This window comes from Phaethon aethereus (assembly GCF_964289735.1).
Source record: "Phaethon aethereus genome assembly, chromosome: 1".
Lineage (NCBI taxonomy): Eukaryota > Metazoa > Chordata > Aves > Phaethontiformes > Phaethontidae > Phaethon > Phaethon aethereus.
The window spans coordinates 94,422,169-94,437,002 of NC_138575.1; the positions used below are offsets into that span (position 1 = coordinate 94,422,169).

The 14,834-nt window shown below is 38.9% G+C and overlaps 1 protein-coding gene across 1 annotated transcript in view; it reads left to right on the forward strand.

Annotated features, from left to right (window-relative positions):
- F5 (coagulation factor V) overlaps window positions 1–14,834 on the forward strand; it is a gene marked incomplete at its 5' end in the record, with an annotated part of 33,862 nt that overhangs the window by 9,893 nt on the left and 9,135 nt on the right. Inside the window, 11 exons of the mRNA XM_081997389.1 lie at window positions 804–1,025; window positions 1,777–1,942; window positions 2,828–3,005; window positions 4,052–4,154; window positions 4,540–4,751; window positions 5,542–5,692; window positions 6,103–6,315; window positions 8,100–10,035; window positions 11,914–12,079; window positions 13,272–13,508; window positions 13,998–14,208. Of these exons, the coding sequence (XP_081853515.1) occupies window positions 804–1,025; window positions 1,777–1,942; window positions 2,828–3,005; window positions 4,052–4,154; window positions 4,540–4,751; window positions 5,542–5,692; window positions 6,103–6,315; window positions 8,100–10,035; window positions 11,914–12,079; window positions 13,272–13,508; window positions 13,998–14,208 (3,795 nt within the window). The remainder of the gene's footprint in view (window positions 1–803; window positions 1,026–1,776; window positions 1,943–2,827; window positions 3,006–4,051; window positions 4,155–4,539; window positions 4,752–5,541; window positions 5,693–6,102; window positions 6,316–8,099; window positions 10,036–11,913; window positions 12,080–13,271; window positions 13,509–13,997; window positions 14,209–14,834) is intronic.

Genomic DNA, 14,834 nt, shown 5'->3' on the forward strand with positions numbered 1-14,834 from the left:
CTAGAAGAGAAAGCATGCTGCAGGAAGTCAGTCATGCAGTGTTGCTGATAAGAACAAGAAGATTACTTTTAAGAAGAGTTCTGCTCTAAGAACAGGATTACTGACTTTAAAAAAGAAGAAATCCCTAATTTTTTTACTCAGCTGATGGGGAGAGAGTGATGTGGTTAAGTGAACTGCTGGTTTTATAGCATATAGAACATATTAGGTGAAGAACTTCCTGGAAGTGGAAAGTCAGTTACCATTATATTAGATAATTCAGTGGGAACACTAGGAAGGTGGTGATGGGTCTGTTCTGTTGCTAGTGTTTTTCCCTCGTTCTCCTAAGGAACTGTCATTTCTCTGCCCAGTCTATTGGGCAAATACAAAAGACTGTCTTAGTTGTCTGTTTTTTTTTTTTAAACACATACTGGATAGGGTAGGTAGGGTAGTTACTGTCACTAGATACAACCTCATTCTTTAGCTTGGGTCCTTGCCTTTTTCTTGCCGGCTCCCTGTCCCCAACAAGGACAAATCAGCTTTCCAAAAGAGGCTACTGATTTTCTTGCTTCTTCCCCAGCTCACTATAAGTCAGGTTGTCACTTGGATGCAAGATTTAAACACTTATCTTCCACTGACATACAGGATTTTTGGTACCTGTTCCATTTAGAAGCTTCTGAAGCTTCCTCTTGTTGCAAACGCTGATCACAGGAGTCAGAGTTTGGTTTTTTTTAGTTTTTTGAGCAAAGATTCGCTTCAGACCTAGTGTGCATAGGGTAGTTGTGTGATTTGCCTGTGTTCTGAACCTACTCTCATTTCTCTTTCAGATTTAGAGGCTTGTGCGTATGACAACATTAGCTGGCATTTGATAGGAATGAGTTCCAAGCCAGAAATTTTCTCCATTCATATCAATGGCCAGTCCATGGAGCAAAGACGTCGCCGAGTTTCTACTGTTAAACTAGTAGGAGGAGCATCAACCACAGTAAACATGACAGTGAGCGAGGAAGGAAGGTGGCTGATATCTTCGCTTGTCCAAAAGCACCTGCAAGGCAAGGAAACATCTATTTACTGGCCAACTGTAGAATTTTCCTCCTCTTCTTTCTGTCCCAAAAGGCTTTTACTGTTCTGCAGTGGTACAGTTAGTGTGTTTCAGATGATTGTCATTCCATTAAGAAACCACTGGAGAACAGGGCGTTCTGTTGGATGAGAAGTGCACAATGAACTAAAAGGCGTTCTTGTCTGTAGCTTTACTGCTGTGTGCAGATTACAGAGCAACAGTAAATCAGTACTTGAGCTTCTAAGTCTCTGTGAGCTGTTCAGATAAGCACCATTATAAAATGAGTGAGAAACCACCTGTTCCCTGAGAAACTGAGCACTTTCAGCTAAGGGTCACTCAATCTGATGAAGATACTTGCTGTTCATCATTTGCAAGTGGGTATCTGTCAGCAGTGTTCAGAATTCTGTTTTAAAGAATGAGAGAAATGTCTCTTGCAAGAGCTGGAAGCATGCTTTGGGGAAAAAAAAAAACAGGAAAAAAATAGCTTTCTATTCGTTTGGCTGGTATTTTCAGAGAGTGCTACTTGAGAAATCTGCTGTATTCCTTTTGATTAATGTGGGCTCCTTGGAAAGCTCACAGCCTATCTATAGTCTACATGGATGCAGCCTTTTCAAGTCTGAAAAGATGGCAATCAGATGAACAAATGCTTGCAGAGAGCCTTAGAAAAAGAAATGAGAAACACAGTTAAGTGGTAAGGGTTCATAAAATGGAAAATCACTATGGTACTGTTTCTTCTCAATTAGCTGGAATGCATGGTTACCTCACCATAAGAGACTGTGGGGACAAAGAGGTGAGGAAGAGTCGTCTCTCATATAAAGAACGCCTTATGGTCAAAAGCTGGGAATATTTCATTGCTGCAGAAGAAGTTACATGGGATTATGCTCCGAATATTCCAGACAGCCTTGACAGGTAAAATAATACTAAAAAATAAATTGTTAACATGATACCGTGGAATAATTTGCGTTGGAGAGGACCTCTGGAGATTCTCATCCAAACTCCTACTCAATTCCTTACCCTGTATGAGGTTATACTTTCATATACCTCCTTAGAATACAGTGTTCACATAACTCTTAAGTATTCCTTTTTTGGTATGATTTGCTTCCCTTCTCATTTGCTCTTGGACTACACAGAGCAAACTTTTTATATCTTTTCCTGCTAGTCACATGGCATCAGTTAACCACCTCAGTGCTCTGACTTTTCACCTCCTTTGGTCAGAACTACATAATTTATCCCTATTCAATAACCTTTTCTGAAGGACAAGTGACCAGGATAAATATGTTATTCTGTGTTACTTCCCAGAATTTATCCTAGTTTTGCTCTTCGGCATTGACAATTCTAATGTTTTTAAACCTGAGTGTGACACTACTTAGTGTAAGGTGCTTGGTTGGGTTTAAGATTAAACTGTTCCTGTGTCTCCTAGAGTCTTTGCTACTGTAAGCAAATTGTTTATTTGTTCTGTGCTCAACTATGCCTTTGTAAAAGGAGAACAGTAATTTCTGCTATCTTCTCTTGAAAATGTAGCTGCTGCTTAAGTTTGTTTCTTTCTTGCATGTATACCCTATTAAATTCAATGTAAACTCTGATACTAATTGTTCACATGTGACAATGTTTCAAGCTTCTTCCCACCTAATTTAGATTGGAGCTTGAGGTGAAGACTGTTAAGTTAGTTTAGGGGTTTGGATGTTTTTTTCAAGCCATGAGGTTTCTACCAGCTGCTTGAGTACTAATTCTGTATTTTAATAAATGTCACCATTCAAGTTTTGTTGATCATTTTTCTTTTCCTTTATTTTTAAGACACTATAAAGCACAGCACTTGGACAACTTCTCAAATCTCATAGGTAAAAAGTATAAAAAGGCTATTTTTAGGCAATATACTGATGCCAGCTTCACCAAATGTCTGGAAAATCCTCGTCCCAAGGAAACTGGAATCTTGGGCCCTATTATCAGAGCTCAACTCAATGACAAAGTCAAAGTAAGTAACATAAATTCAGATATTATACTATAGCATAACTTTCTGTTGGGCAGAGATACAAAAGAAATAGTTTGATTTGGGTTTTTATGTCAAAAAAATTAGCTAATGTTATAAATATTGGCCCTATTAGAAGGTATGGTCACAAGTGACAGTGTCCAGCTTAAATTTTTCATCATTCTCTCTGTAGTTACCATGATTGTGCTTTATTTTACAACATAAAAACATTTTATTCACACTCTTTGTAAAGTATATTTATATGCTGACACTGGTCCAAAATGAAAAAAAACTCAACCCAGGTGGACTTTTGGGAGGATTCAGATGTGAGGCCACACTTCATGAGCCCCTCATTCCTTATGTTGGTTTTTTTTCTGGTTGTTTTAGACAATGATACTCAGTTTTCATAGTTAAGTGTTCTTTCATGGAGTTATCAAATGAAACTACGAAGCATTTGCATTACAAGCTTGTGCTGCTGTCACATCCACTTGCCTTTCTGTTGTCACTTAATGATGCATCACAAAGTATGACCTTTAGTTACCACCATGACTCTGTGACTCTGAATTCAAATTTAGCACATTTCTTCTCTTTTTCTGGTTTCATCAAGAGTAGGATCAGGACATTTTGCCTCTTCCTCCCATATCTCCTTTGGGTCCTGGAATCTGGGACAAGATTTGTTTTTAAATCTGTTTAAATTTGTTTTCTCCCATACTGAAGGTTTGTAAGAACTTTAGTCAGTAACTTCATATTCCCTGAAGTAGTGTGTGCCTAGTAGCTGGAAGAACAAGTGTTCTTTTCAGGTTTTCCAGAGACCAGGTGTAAGAAGCAGAACTTCACTCAATGGGCTCTACAAAGTCTAGCAGCAGGGTACCAGGAGCATTTAGATTGCAAGTTTATATTATCAGACAATATTTAAGATGTCCCTTTGCCTTTCCAGCACTTCCCAGGCTGAAAATAGGCAAATTCCACTCTAGTTGAAATTTTGTTATGTATTCAGACAGGGATTTGCTGAATACTAAATTTATCTTTTTTTCATTTGCCTATCAATATAGGTTGTGTTCAAAAATAAGGCCAGTCGACCCTACAGCATTTACTTCCATGGAGTGACACTTTCAAAGAATGCAGAAGGAGCTGATTATCCTCTGGATCCCACAGGTAAGAAATCTGTGAATTACATTTTGCATACCACTAAGTGTTGTGGAGGGTTTCATTGCTTTGAAGGAGATGCTGTGGCTAGGAATGTACATGACTGGGAGACCTCAATTCTGTGCTCTGCCTCTGCTGACCTGTTGTGTTGCCTTAGAGGGAAACCGAGGTATTATCTGCAAAGCATAGACAAATACCCTTTTTTGGTGTCTCGGTTTTCTGTTCTCGTTTGTGATTTTTAGAGAGACAAAAGCTCATGCTGAACTTCAGTTCTCTGAGGTAGCTTGAAATGGCATAACTGCACTGCTTTCATTAAAAGGTGCAGCTTGATGTTACATGAAGATCTGGCTCTAAGTTTGTATCATTACTGTTCTCGTTCTTTATTTTTGCTTAGGCAATGGCACTCAGAGTAGAGGAATTGAACCAGGGAAGACATACACTTACGAATGGAAAATTGCTAAAACGGACCAACCCACTGCACAGGATGCACAGTGCATTACAAGGCTCTATCACAGTGCTGTAGATATTGAGAGAGATATAGCCTCTGGGCTGATTGGCCCACTTCTGATTTGTAAAAGTGAAGCATTGACACAGAAGGGTGTGCAGGTAACATGTTTGGCAACCTCTTAGAGATAGACTTTGCTCAAATAATATTGTTTGATCTACAGTGAATTTGGTTTTGCTCCCCTTAGAGAACTGTCGTGTAGAGAGCAGTTAAACCAATAGGCTCCTGAAGAAATGACCTGAAGAAACAATCCTCTAACTGTCTGCAGTGGTAGAGGAATTATATTCTAATTTTCTTAGCAGGAGCAGCATTTCAACAAAAGGTCAGCCTGACTTGAAAGTTTATTTCTGGACTTAATAAACTTTCCTGCTGCTACTATACTTTAACACTCTAAAGACGTTCAGATCTGAGCTGGTCCCTTTCTGTAAGAGATATAACTCAACAGGGTTTGATGATCTCGGGCATCACTGAATCCAGAGCAACCCAAACAGCATGAGAGAGTTCTGAGAGAGTGGTTCTATTTGCCATCCATTGAAATCTTGCTTGGCTTGGCAAAGACTTGAGCATCACTTGGGAGGAAAAAAAATGTCAAAAACTTCTGCTCAGGTCAAACCAGGAGGCTGGTCCTTTTGCAGAGAGCCCAGTTGTATACCATCTGCATATGAGCAATGCTAGTGGCTTGCTCAGTGCTCCACCACAGGTTGGTTGCAGTAGTAACTCAACTTCACCTTGAATTCTTGACCCCCTACTCCCTTTCACTTAGCCCTTGGATCATGTTTACCACAACTCTGGTGAAGCTTACATTGCTTACGTAGTAAGAAAGTTAGCAGGATTGAGATCTTAATACATGTCTGCTCATAAAATGTAACTGCAGTGTTGATTGTCTTTCAGAAAAAGGCAGATGGGGAGCAGCAGGCAATGTTTGCTGTGTTCGATGAAAATAAGAGCTGGTATATAGAGGATAACATCAAGGACTACTGCAGCAACCCTGCCAGTGTTAAAAGGGATGATCCCAAGTTCTATAACTCAAACATAATGCACAGTGAGTTGGATATCAAGCTGAATATTATGAAAGCTCATGTGAACCTGAACGTTCAGTGATTGCTTGTTCTCAGATGTAGTGCGATCAGGGAATTCTCTAGAGAGTCAGTGAACTTCTAACCATGCCAGATAGCACTGTACAGAAATATGCAATATTTTAGGGACCAGGCTGGCTCTGGACCCTGAAGCAAAGGCAAGGGTTATATAACTTTGACACAGCACCCTGCTGCCTTAGAGATACTATTTCCAGAGCTGGAATCTCCATCAAGATGTTGTGGTTTCAGCCCTGTGCCAGTCTCTTTCCAGGTGCAAATGTGAGTCCAGTTCAGTGGACTGACATCAAAGAACAGGAGGTTTCAAAAGCCTTACTCTGAAAATACTGAGACTACTTTTATTTTGCTTTCCTTTTAGCAATAAATGGCTATGTGTCTGACAGCAGTGAAATCCTTGGGTTTTGCCAAGATAGCGTGTTTCAGTGGCACTTAACCAGTGTTGGCACTCATGATGAGATAGTCTCTGTTCGCCTTTCTGGGCACTCTTTTCTGTATCAAGGGAAATACGAAGATGTGTTGAACCTTTTCCCAATGAGTGGAGAATCAGTCACAGTGGAAATGGACAATGTTGGTAAGTGGTAAAACTACAGTGTTTGACAGCTCTTTTAAGACTTTTTTTTTTTTTGATCTCTAGTCTATAAGGACTTACCTAAATAGGAAAGAAAGCTTTTCAATGCTGAAAAATGTTGAATCATACCCAGTGCAACTGATGTGTATGCAGTTTTGTTGGCTACACAGACTTAGCACACAGCATAATTGTATGCTATACTAAGGCTCTTTTTGTTGGGTTTTTTTCACTTCACAATTAGCATTGGGATTAGCAATGATCATTTTAAACCAATTCTAAGGTTGTCCTTGGAATCAATCCAGTATCAACTCCATTGTATGATTCCAAATTTTGTCACATGCTTGCCCATCCCGAGTTAGCTAAAATGGGACAAGACTGTCAAATTATGCTAGTCATTATTGGACAAAGTGGCTGCACGTCACCTTAGGCTTGTGGTCATTTAGCAGCAGTAAAGTCTGCCTGACTGAGTCGCGTCACTGGTTCATCAGTGTACATCTCAATGAATAACTAGGATTAATGCTGTATCTTGAAAAGGTGACACTAGAACCCATGTAGCCCTTATACTTATGGAATTACCTGCAAAAGGACAGAGGTCATTCCTCATTGAAGGCTGTGAGTGTTTAGTGATCATCCTAAAATCCCACGGGGTTTTGGTATCCTTATCCTATTTAAAATACCAATTTTTTTTTTGTATCTTTTGTCTATTTAAATAATGAATTCTTTATGTATTCAAAGTTGGTTTTGGTGTTCGCACAACATCAAGACCTTATAAGTGGAAAAATGTACTGTATGTTAAGTGTTTCTTATTGTTCAAGACCAGGCAATCATTAAAACTCCATCAGATTTTATGGAAACCTCCCCAGTAATGAAGTTGTACTTCATTATGGTATGTGACCTGTTCTTTCATCTAGGACATGTTTTCTTTTGTAAATTTGCTGGTGTTAGAAATAAGGAAAGCTATGCAGGTCACTTCAAACTCTGATAAATACAGAAAAATTGTATGTGATCTTTTTAATAAAAAAGGCTGGTTTTCTCAAGCTCAGTTAATTCTGTCTATTCTGTCATTTCTGTTAGTTTCAAAAGCAAGTTGTAACAAGCAAGGAACTTGATTTCATGCTGTTTAGGGAAACATTGTATTTTGTTCTCTGCAGATCCTGGTTTCAAATAGAGAACTTATCTTCCAACTAGGTTTAGAGGAGTTATTTAGGCTTTTAAGTTAGTCTAAAATGCCACAGATTAGCAGCTTAATGTTTTGTGTCCAGACTGGAAATTCAAATTACTTTGTTCTTTTAAAGATCATCCTTTATGCATTCAAAAGCTTTTAAAATACTGTTTCTCAAATATTTGTCAACATTGCCTCAAACACATTTGTTCTATTCAGAATGCTGTACCTGTGTGGCAATGCATACAACACTAAGGACAGGACAACAAAATGAAAACTGTATCTCAAAAGATTCTAATCTTAGATCCTTTGTATTGCTGCTTTTTTTTTTTTTTTTTAGATCCATCCCTTTCATGTCTTACCTAGGACCTGAGTCCAAACATATAGCTTAACCTGTGGAGAAGAGCTCTAGCTCTTAGCACATATAAATAAATACACCTATTATTTATTTACATTTATTAATTATTTTTCATTGCAATGAGAGTTCACGGAAATCCCAGATGAGGATTAGCACTCTGCTATAGCAGGTGCTGTAGAAGCAACTTGCCCTGACCGCTTAAATGATAGGCAATGTCCACTCTTGTAACTGCTGCATATTAGAAAAACACTTCTATTTCAATTGCAGGTACTTGGCTTTTAGCGTCCTGGGGTACCCCAGAGATGAGTTATGGCATGAGGCTGAGATTCAGAGATGCCAGATGTGACGATGAGGAAGATTACATGTTTGATGTTGTGGATTTCACTTACACCAAGACTGATAAAAAGGCTGTTTCCGCCTCAGTTGAAGATGTGCAGGAAGAAGGAGATAAGGAGGATTTGGATTATCAGGATTACCTGGCTTCTTTTTACTCCATCCGAAGCTCAAGGAAGGCAACAGGCAATGAAGAAAAACAAAACCTTACGGCACTGGCCTGGGAACAGTATGAAAGCACTGATGCCACGAGTTCTGAGGTGGCAGCTGCCTCAGGTCTGACAGCTATAAATAGTAGTGAATCCACAAACACCTATAAGTTCTTAGAAACTCCTATCACTCCTCTTCCCCCCGTCGAGGCTGAAACATTCCAGTCAAATCACACATCAGTCACAGCAGAAGAGGACTTATTTTTAGCTAGCACAAGGGATGGAAAGGCTGACTTGGTGTTTGAGGATAGAAGCCAAACCAATTATGAAACAGATCATGGAAACATGTCTGCAGGTGAACACTTGCTGAGCAATGGGGAAGGCCAAATGAATGTTGCAGAAGATCTTCCAACTGATGGAAAGGACAGTAAACTTTTTTCAGAAAACCATCAAGAGGAAAGCACAGGAAGAGGAACTTATAATATTAATAGTAAAAGGAAAAGACGAAACTCACTGGCCATTAAGTTTTACTCTGTTCAAAAGATGAATGCCCTTCTAAATCGTGTACGAAATAAAAATGTCTCATTTTCTGACAAGATGAGTGTACCTCATTCTGTGCATCATGCAGAGAACACATCCGATACAGCCATGGTGGAAACTGGCCAGCTTCCAAATGATTATGATGATGAATTGGAAGAGGAGGAAACGAAGATGGAAAATACCATGCATGCAGTTAACTTGACCCTTGCTTTGGATCTCATTGTAGGAGATGGGTCTAATGGATCCAGCCTCTCTGAACCCAAGCAATCCAAAGATAAACAAGCAGACACTTTTTCTTTAGATCATACATTAGGCAATATAAGCCCTAATTCCAGCCCTGCACTAGTGAAGAACTTACTAGAAGCATCATTGCCCAGGGCTGGGAAATATTCATCTAAAATGACAAATGAGGAATGGAATTTGGTGTCTGCAAAGGGGAGTCTGGGCTTAGAGGCAAATTTAGATAAATCTGTTAGTCGTAAGTTAAATCGTCGTGGCAGAAATGGTACAGCATTCATAAATAAGAAGCATATGAAGAAGTATCAAGGGTTCTCACATCTAGTGGGAGAAAAACAGAAAGGGAGCCCCATGTACCCAGCTCTGAAAGGAAAGGAGGGGAACAAGAATGATACTTTGAGTACATCTGGAACCTTCATCAAGATCCGAAGGAAAAAAAAGGAGTATCCAAAAATGACCCACTTGCTGAGCCCAAGGAGTAAAAAGCCCCCCAAAATCACCGATTCTGTGGCAGGGTTTGGCCGTACACTGTTTCTGGGCGAGACCAACCACTCAACACTGCCATGTTGCACTAACACCACAGGGGCACCCAGTGAGGCCAACCACACAGTGGATTTGAGTAGAGCCAGGCATGAAGAGTCACTAAATTACACACTCACCCCACGGCAGCTTAAGCCATTGATCACAATTGGGCTTCCCCAAGAAAATGGAGACTACGAATATGTTACGGAAAGATCTTACAGCGAGGAAACATCAGGTGGTGAATACGAATACCATTATGTGAGCTTTGATGACCCATACATGACAGACCCAAAAGTGAACATCAACGAACAGCGTAACCCAGACGGCATTGCTGAACATTACCTGCGTAGCAAAGGGAATGAGCGGAGATACTATATTGCAGCTCAAGAGGTCTGCTGGGACTATGCAGGATATAAAAAAAGGTTTGGCTAAATCATTTGCTTTCATTTTGCACACCATCCTGATACATACTAGCCAAATGTTGATTCACATGCTGATAAACTTAAGAGCATCTGTAATGTGCAGTGTGATTTCCAATGCTTCAGTTGCAGAACCCTAAGATTTTTCCATGGGAGACTGGGACCTCCCCTAGAATGTCATAGAGAGAGAAATTACTATAATCAAGAGCAACACAACCAAGAACCTTCCTTTTTTTTTTCCTTTTTTTTTTTTCTTAATCCCCTTTTGTAGACTTACTAGAAACCCTCTTTAAGACAAAAGTTGAAAAACCCACTGTAAGAGGTCAAGAGGGAAACTTCCAGTTAGTTTTGTTATACTTGAATGTCCTGTTTTACTTCCTCCTTGAGTTCTTGGGTTCTGTAGTAGAGACAGGATAGAGACATCCTTGTACAAAGTCTTTCCAGGAATGTAATGGTCTAACTGATATAATATAGACAGTTTCTAGCACTAGCAAAAAGTGGTTCTGGGGTCTCAGTTCTCTTTTGTAAAATGGGATAATAGCGCTTTAGAACTTCACAAGGCTGCAGTACTGAAAAATATATGAAAAATGCAGAGTGATTAACCACACTGGTGACTACCTTATACTTAAAGTAAAAATAAAGCTGCGTGAATTATTGCATGGTTGTTCCTACTGTTTAGAGAAATCAGAAGGTGACTGAATCACAAACCCTAACATTGAGGGGTTTTTTTTTTTTTTACATTTTTACAGACCGGCCACTATGCCACAGCAAAGAGTGACTTGAGAGAAACTCTGTACTAAAAATTAATTTTCTTAATTCATACAAATTCGGATCAGTGCTCACCTTACAATGTGTAGAATTCCTAGTCACTTTTCATCAAAAAGCTGAACTTTGTGGCCCTTGAAAATGAACAAGACAAAAACTGGCACAACTTCAGTTTTTTTATCAAAAACAGGAGGAAGAAAATTTTCATTATACAAGGTTCAGCTCCAAACATATACTATTTTTCAAATTGAATTTACATTTTATTTGATTGATTCCACACACACACACTTTTTTAATATTCTCCAGGTTTACTCCTGCCTCATCTCAGTCCATATAAATGGCACTTGCAAAACTGGCAGAAACCACAGATAGTATCTTTGTGCACTTGCAAAATAAAGAAATCCTTATGCTCAGAGCTCTGTATAGATCTCCCTAGTGGGGTTCATCGTCAGTTGGTGTGAGGTGCATAGTGCCAATAAAGTTAACAGAGCCCATGGCATATACCATCTCAGTGTGGTGAAGAGCTGAAAACCAGCCTTTCTTCCTACTAGATGACTTCAGTTAAGCTTCTATTTTTTGCAGAACTGATAATGAGGCAAGGTTTATAGGGAATGATAATGTTTTACCAGAATAATAGCATTTTGGTGCTTCTATTTAAGATCTGAAGAATGGTTTGAATGCCTGAAAGCTTATTTTTTTTGTTACCAGTTCTGTGTTGTAAAATGCAGATATAATAGAATGTGTTTCTGTTAGCTTTCCAGAGAAGGTACATCTGTGAGACCGTAAGGTATGGGTGGTAGACTTACTGCACACTGAGCTAAGCTCCGATTCAGATTATTAAGGCTAATGGTAAAAAAGGAAAATAGAGCTCAGGTGGGTTTTCAGAGTTGGAGTTTTTCAGTAATGGCTGACCAAATCTTTGAAGGGTCTCATGTACAACTGTAGAATTAGAATTGCTTAAACATTGCAAGTCATGAGTTTCAGTATCATCTGACATTTATTTGTGTGTGTATTCTTTATGTTCTAAAATATTTCTCCTCTATGGGTGCTCAGATTCCATCAAAGCTATTATTTCTGATTCACTGTGTGGGTTTTTAATTGGGGATTTCCTTTCAGTACAATGATGAATGACAAAACCTGTAAAGACGGCACCACACGTAAGGTGATTTTCCAAAGCTATACAGACAGTACCTTTACAACTCTTCAGGATGAAGACGAATATAAAGAACACCTTGGCATCCTGGGGCCAGTTATCCGGGCTGAAGTGGACGATGTTATCCTAGTAGGTCAATGTTTTGAATATGTATGCAGGTTAAGACTCTTATGGTGCTTACAGTGTGACATAGAATGGGTCTAAAAATACCACAATTTTTTACAAGATGATGGGAAACAGTTTTCAAAGCTAGAAATTGCAGTGTAGACATACAAGCAGAGAGATGTGTTTCTTTGAAACACATCCTTTTTCTCTCCTATCCACTTCTGTTTTTCATTCTTATGTTTCCCAACATGAAATACTAGCTTACCAGTCTAATGTAAAATGAGATTTAAGTTAAACATTAAAGAAATATTAAGTTTTTTAAACCCAGATTGCACTGAAAATAATACTTTTTATATGTAAAGTGAGCTGCTTAATTTTTTTTAGGAAATTAGTAAATTTGAATTCAAGGAGAATATATATATTTTTGTCCAAAAAGTGTATTTTCTTATGAAAATTTCTGCTGTAAATGGGTTGGTTGGTTCCAATGCAAACAACAAGGATGGAGAGGAACTGTATCCCTGGTGATACAGTGGTATATTTGCATTAGGAAGCACATTGCTGTAGGGTTTCCCTTCTTTCATCCTTCTTCATCCAGTCTTCCAACACACAGGAATAAGCTTAGGTGGGGAGAGGAGACCTCGCTGCTTTCTGCTTATTTCAGTAAGAGTAGTGTGCAACAGGAACATGTTGAGCTACGTTTAAAAAACATGAGTAAGAGAAGAAAGAGGCTATTTTAGCTCGGGAGCATCATTCTCTAAGGAGAGGTAAACATGTAATCTCCCTATCCTCGTGCTTCTCTGGGACAAGTGAGAAGCAGTGATTTCAGTGAGAGTGATACATACAGAGGTCTAGTGTTACTATTTTGTGCCCTTCTTTAGTGTGACCGTGCAGCAAAGCATAAGAGGTAGAAACTCCCCATTTCCCTGCTTGCTGTAACTAGGCATATCCAGGTGTGAAGGGCAGCAATAGAAGTCCTAGGAACCTAGACTCAATGGAAGATGGGGAGTTAGACTCATGCTTTCTACTTCTTAATTAACTCTGCATGGAGATGTCAAAAGCTATCCCTGCCAGCTTTGCCATGCACAACATAGCCTGTGATCATTATACAAATCTTGAGCCTCGTTTGGGGTCCTGGGAATGTATGGTGTGGGGACTTCGGTCTAGGCTTGAATTTGCTGAACAGAATCTATTTCTTCTTTTTATTTTTTTTTTTTAGGTTCATTTTAAGAATCTGGCATCCAGACCATATTCCCTCCATGCTCATGGACTGCTCTATGAAAAGTCATCTGAGGGAAGCATTTATGATGATGAATCTACTGCTTGGTTTAAGGAAGATGACGAAGTTCAGCCAAATAACAGCTATATATATGTATGGTATGCAAACAGGCGATCAGGACCGGTGCAGTCAGGAGCAGCTTGCCGGTCCTGGATCTACTACTCTGATTTAAATCTGGTAAGGAAATCAGAATAGAAGTGGTAGTGTTGCTGGGGTTGATCACAGGATCACAGAAACGTTTATGTTGCAAGGGATTCACTAGAGATCATCATCTGCAACTCAACTCTGCAACTCAAGCAGAGTAGGTTGTCAGCTAGAGTAGGTTGTCCAGGACTGTCCAGTTGGGTTTTGAGTATCTTCAAATGATGTTACTCTGTGACTGTGGAAATGTAAGCTGCAGAACACATTTTGGATAGCTGTTCGTCCTTTTGGGCCTGATGTTCCCATCTGACATTTGATCTCTTACACTCAGTTAAAAGAGGATATAAGCCGTCGAAGAATTCAAATTGGGGAACTCTTTGGTAGACTGAGCAGGAGAAGGTAAAGATACAAGGCAACAGCAATTCTGGCCTCTGCTTTAAATTTTTAGGGCCTGATGCATTTCTACATAATGCTATGGGTTTTTGACATCTTTGGGGAAATTAATATGAGTTGTTTACCTTCTAGGAGAAAGATATTCACTCTGGTTTGATTGGGCCAATACTGATCTGTCAGAAAGGAACCTTCAGTAAGTCAAACAGCAACAGAACATCGACCCGAGACTTTTTCTTGCTTTTTATGGTCTTTGATGAAGAGAAAAGTTGGTACTTCGATAAATGTGCTAGAAGGCCTTGTACTGATAATATACAAGAAATGCAGCAATGCCACAAATTCTATGGTACTTATTCCATTTTATTAAGTATTCAGTTTATTGGGATAGAAGGAAAAGTGTTGGGGGAGGTATCTCAGCTCACAGTGCCTTTGAACATGCATAAATCCTATATGCTAATTATGTGAATGTTGTTTTGTTGTTCTCAGTTGTACCCATAATATGTTTGGGTTTTTGAAATTTTTTTACATATTTTATATGTGAAGATTAGCATTGACTGGAAACTTTATTAAAATTAAGAAAGGACATACTAGACTGAAACTTTCAACAGAAAACTTCTCTCACACTCACATACATCTACCTCCCATATTTAAAAAAAAACCCCACAACCTCTTTTCAGTAAGAAGCTAATACCCTGAAAACTTTTTCAAGAAATTTAAAAATATTGTAACAATTTGACAAATCAGCTAGTTCTACTGAAGAATTCAAAGCAGCTGTAAGACAGCCATTCATATACCTCTCTGTAGATACAGAGAGTTTAGTCATAGAATTAAGTGGCTGACTGTTCAAAGGTAACCCTTTTTTCTCTTTGAAATAATGGTCAGTAATGAAAGTTTATGTTTCTGTCTTTGAAAATTTGATGCTTGTGTGCTGTAAGTGATCATGTTTGAAAAAGGCATGTTGAGAAGCAGAAT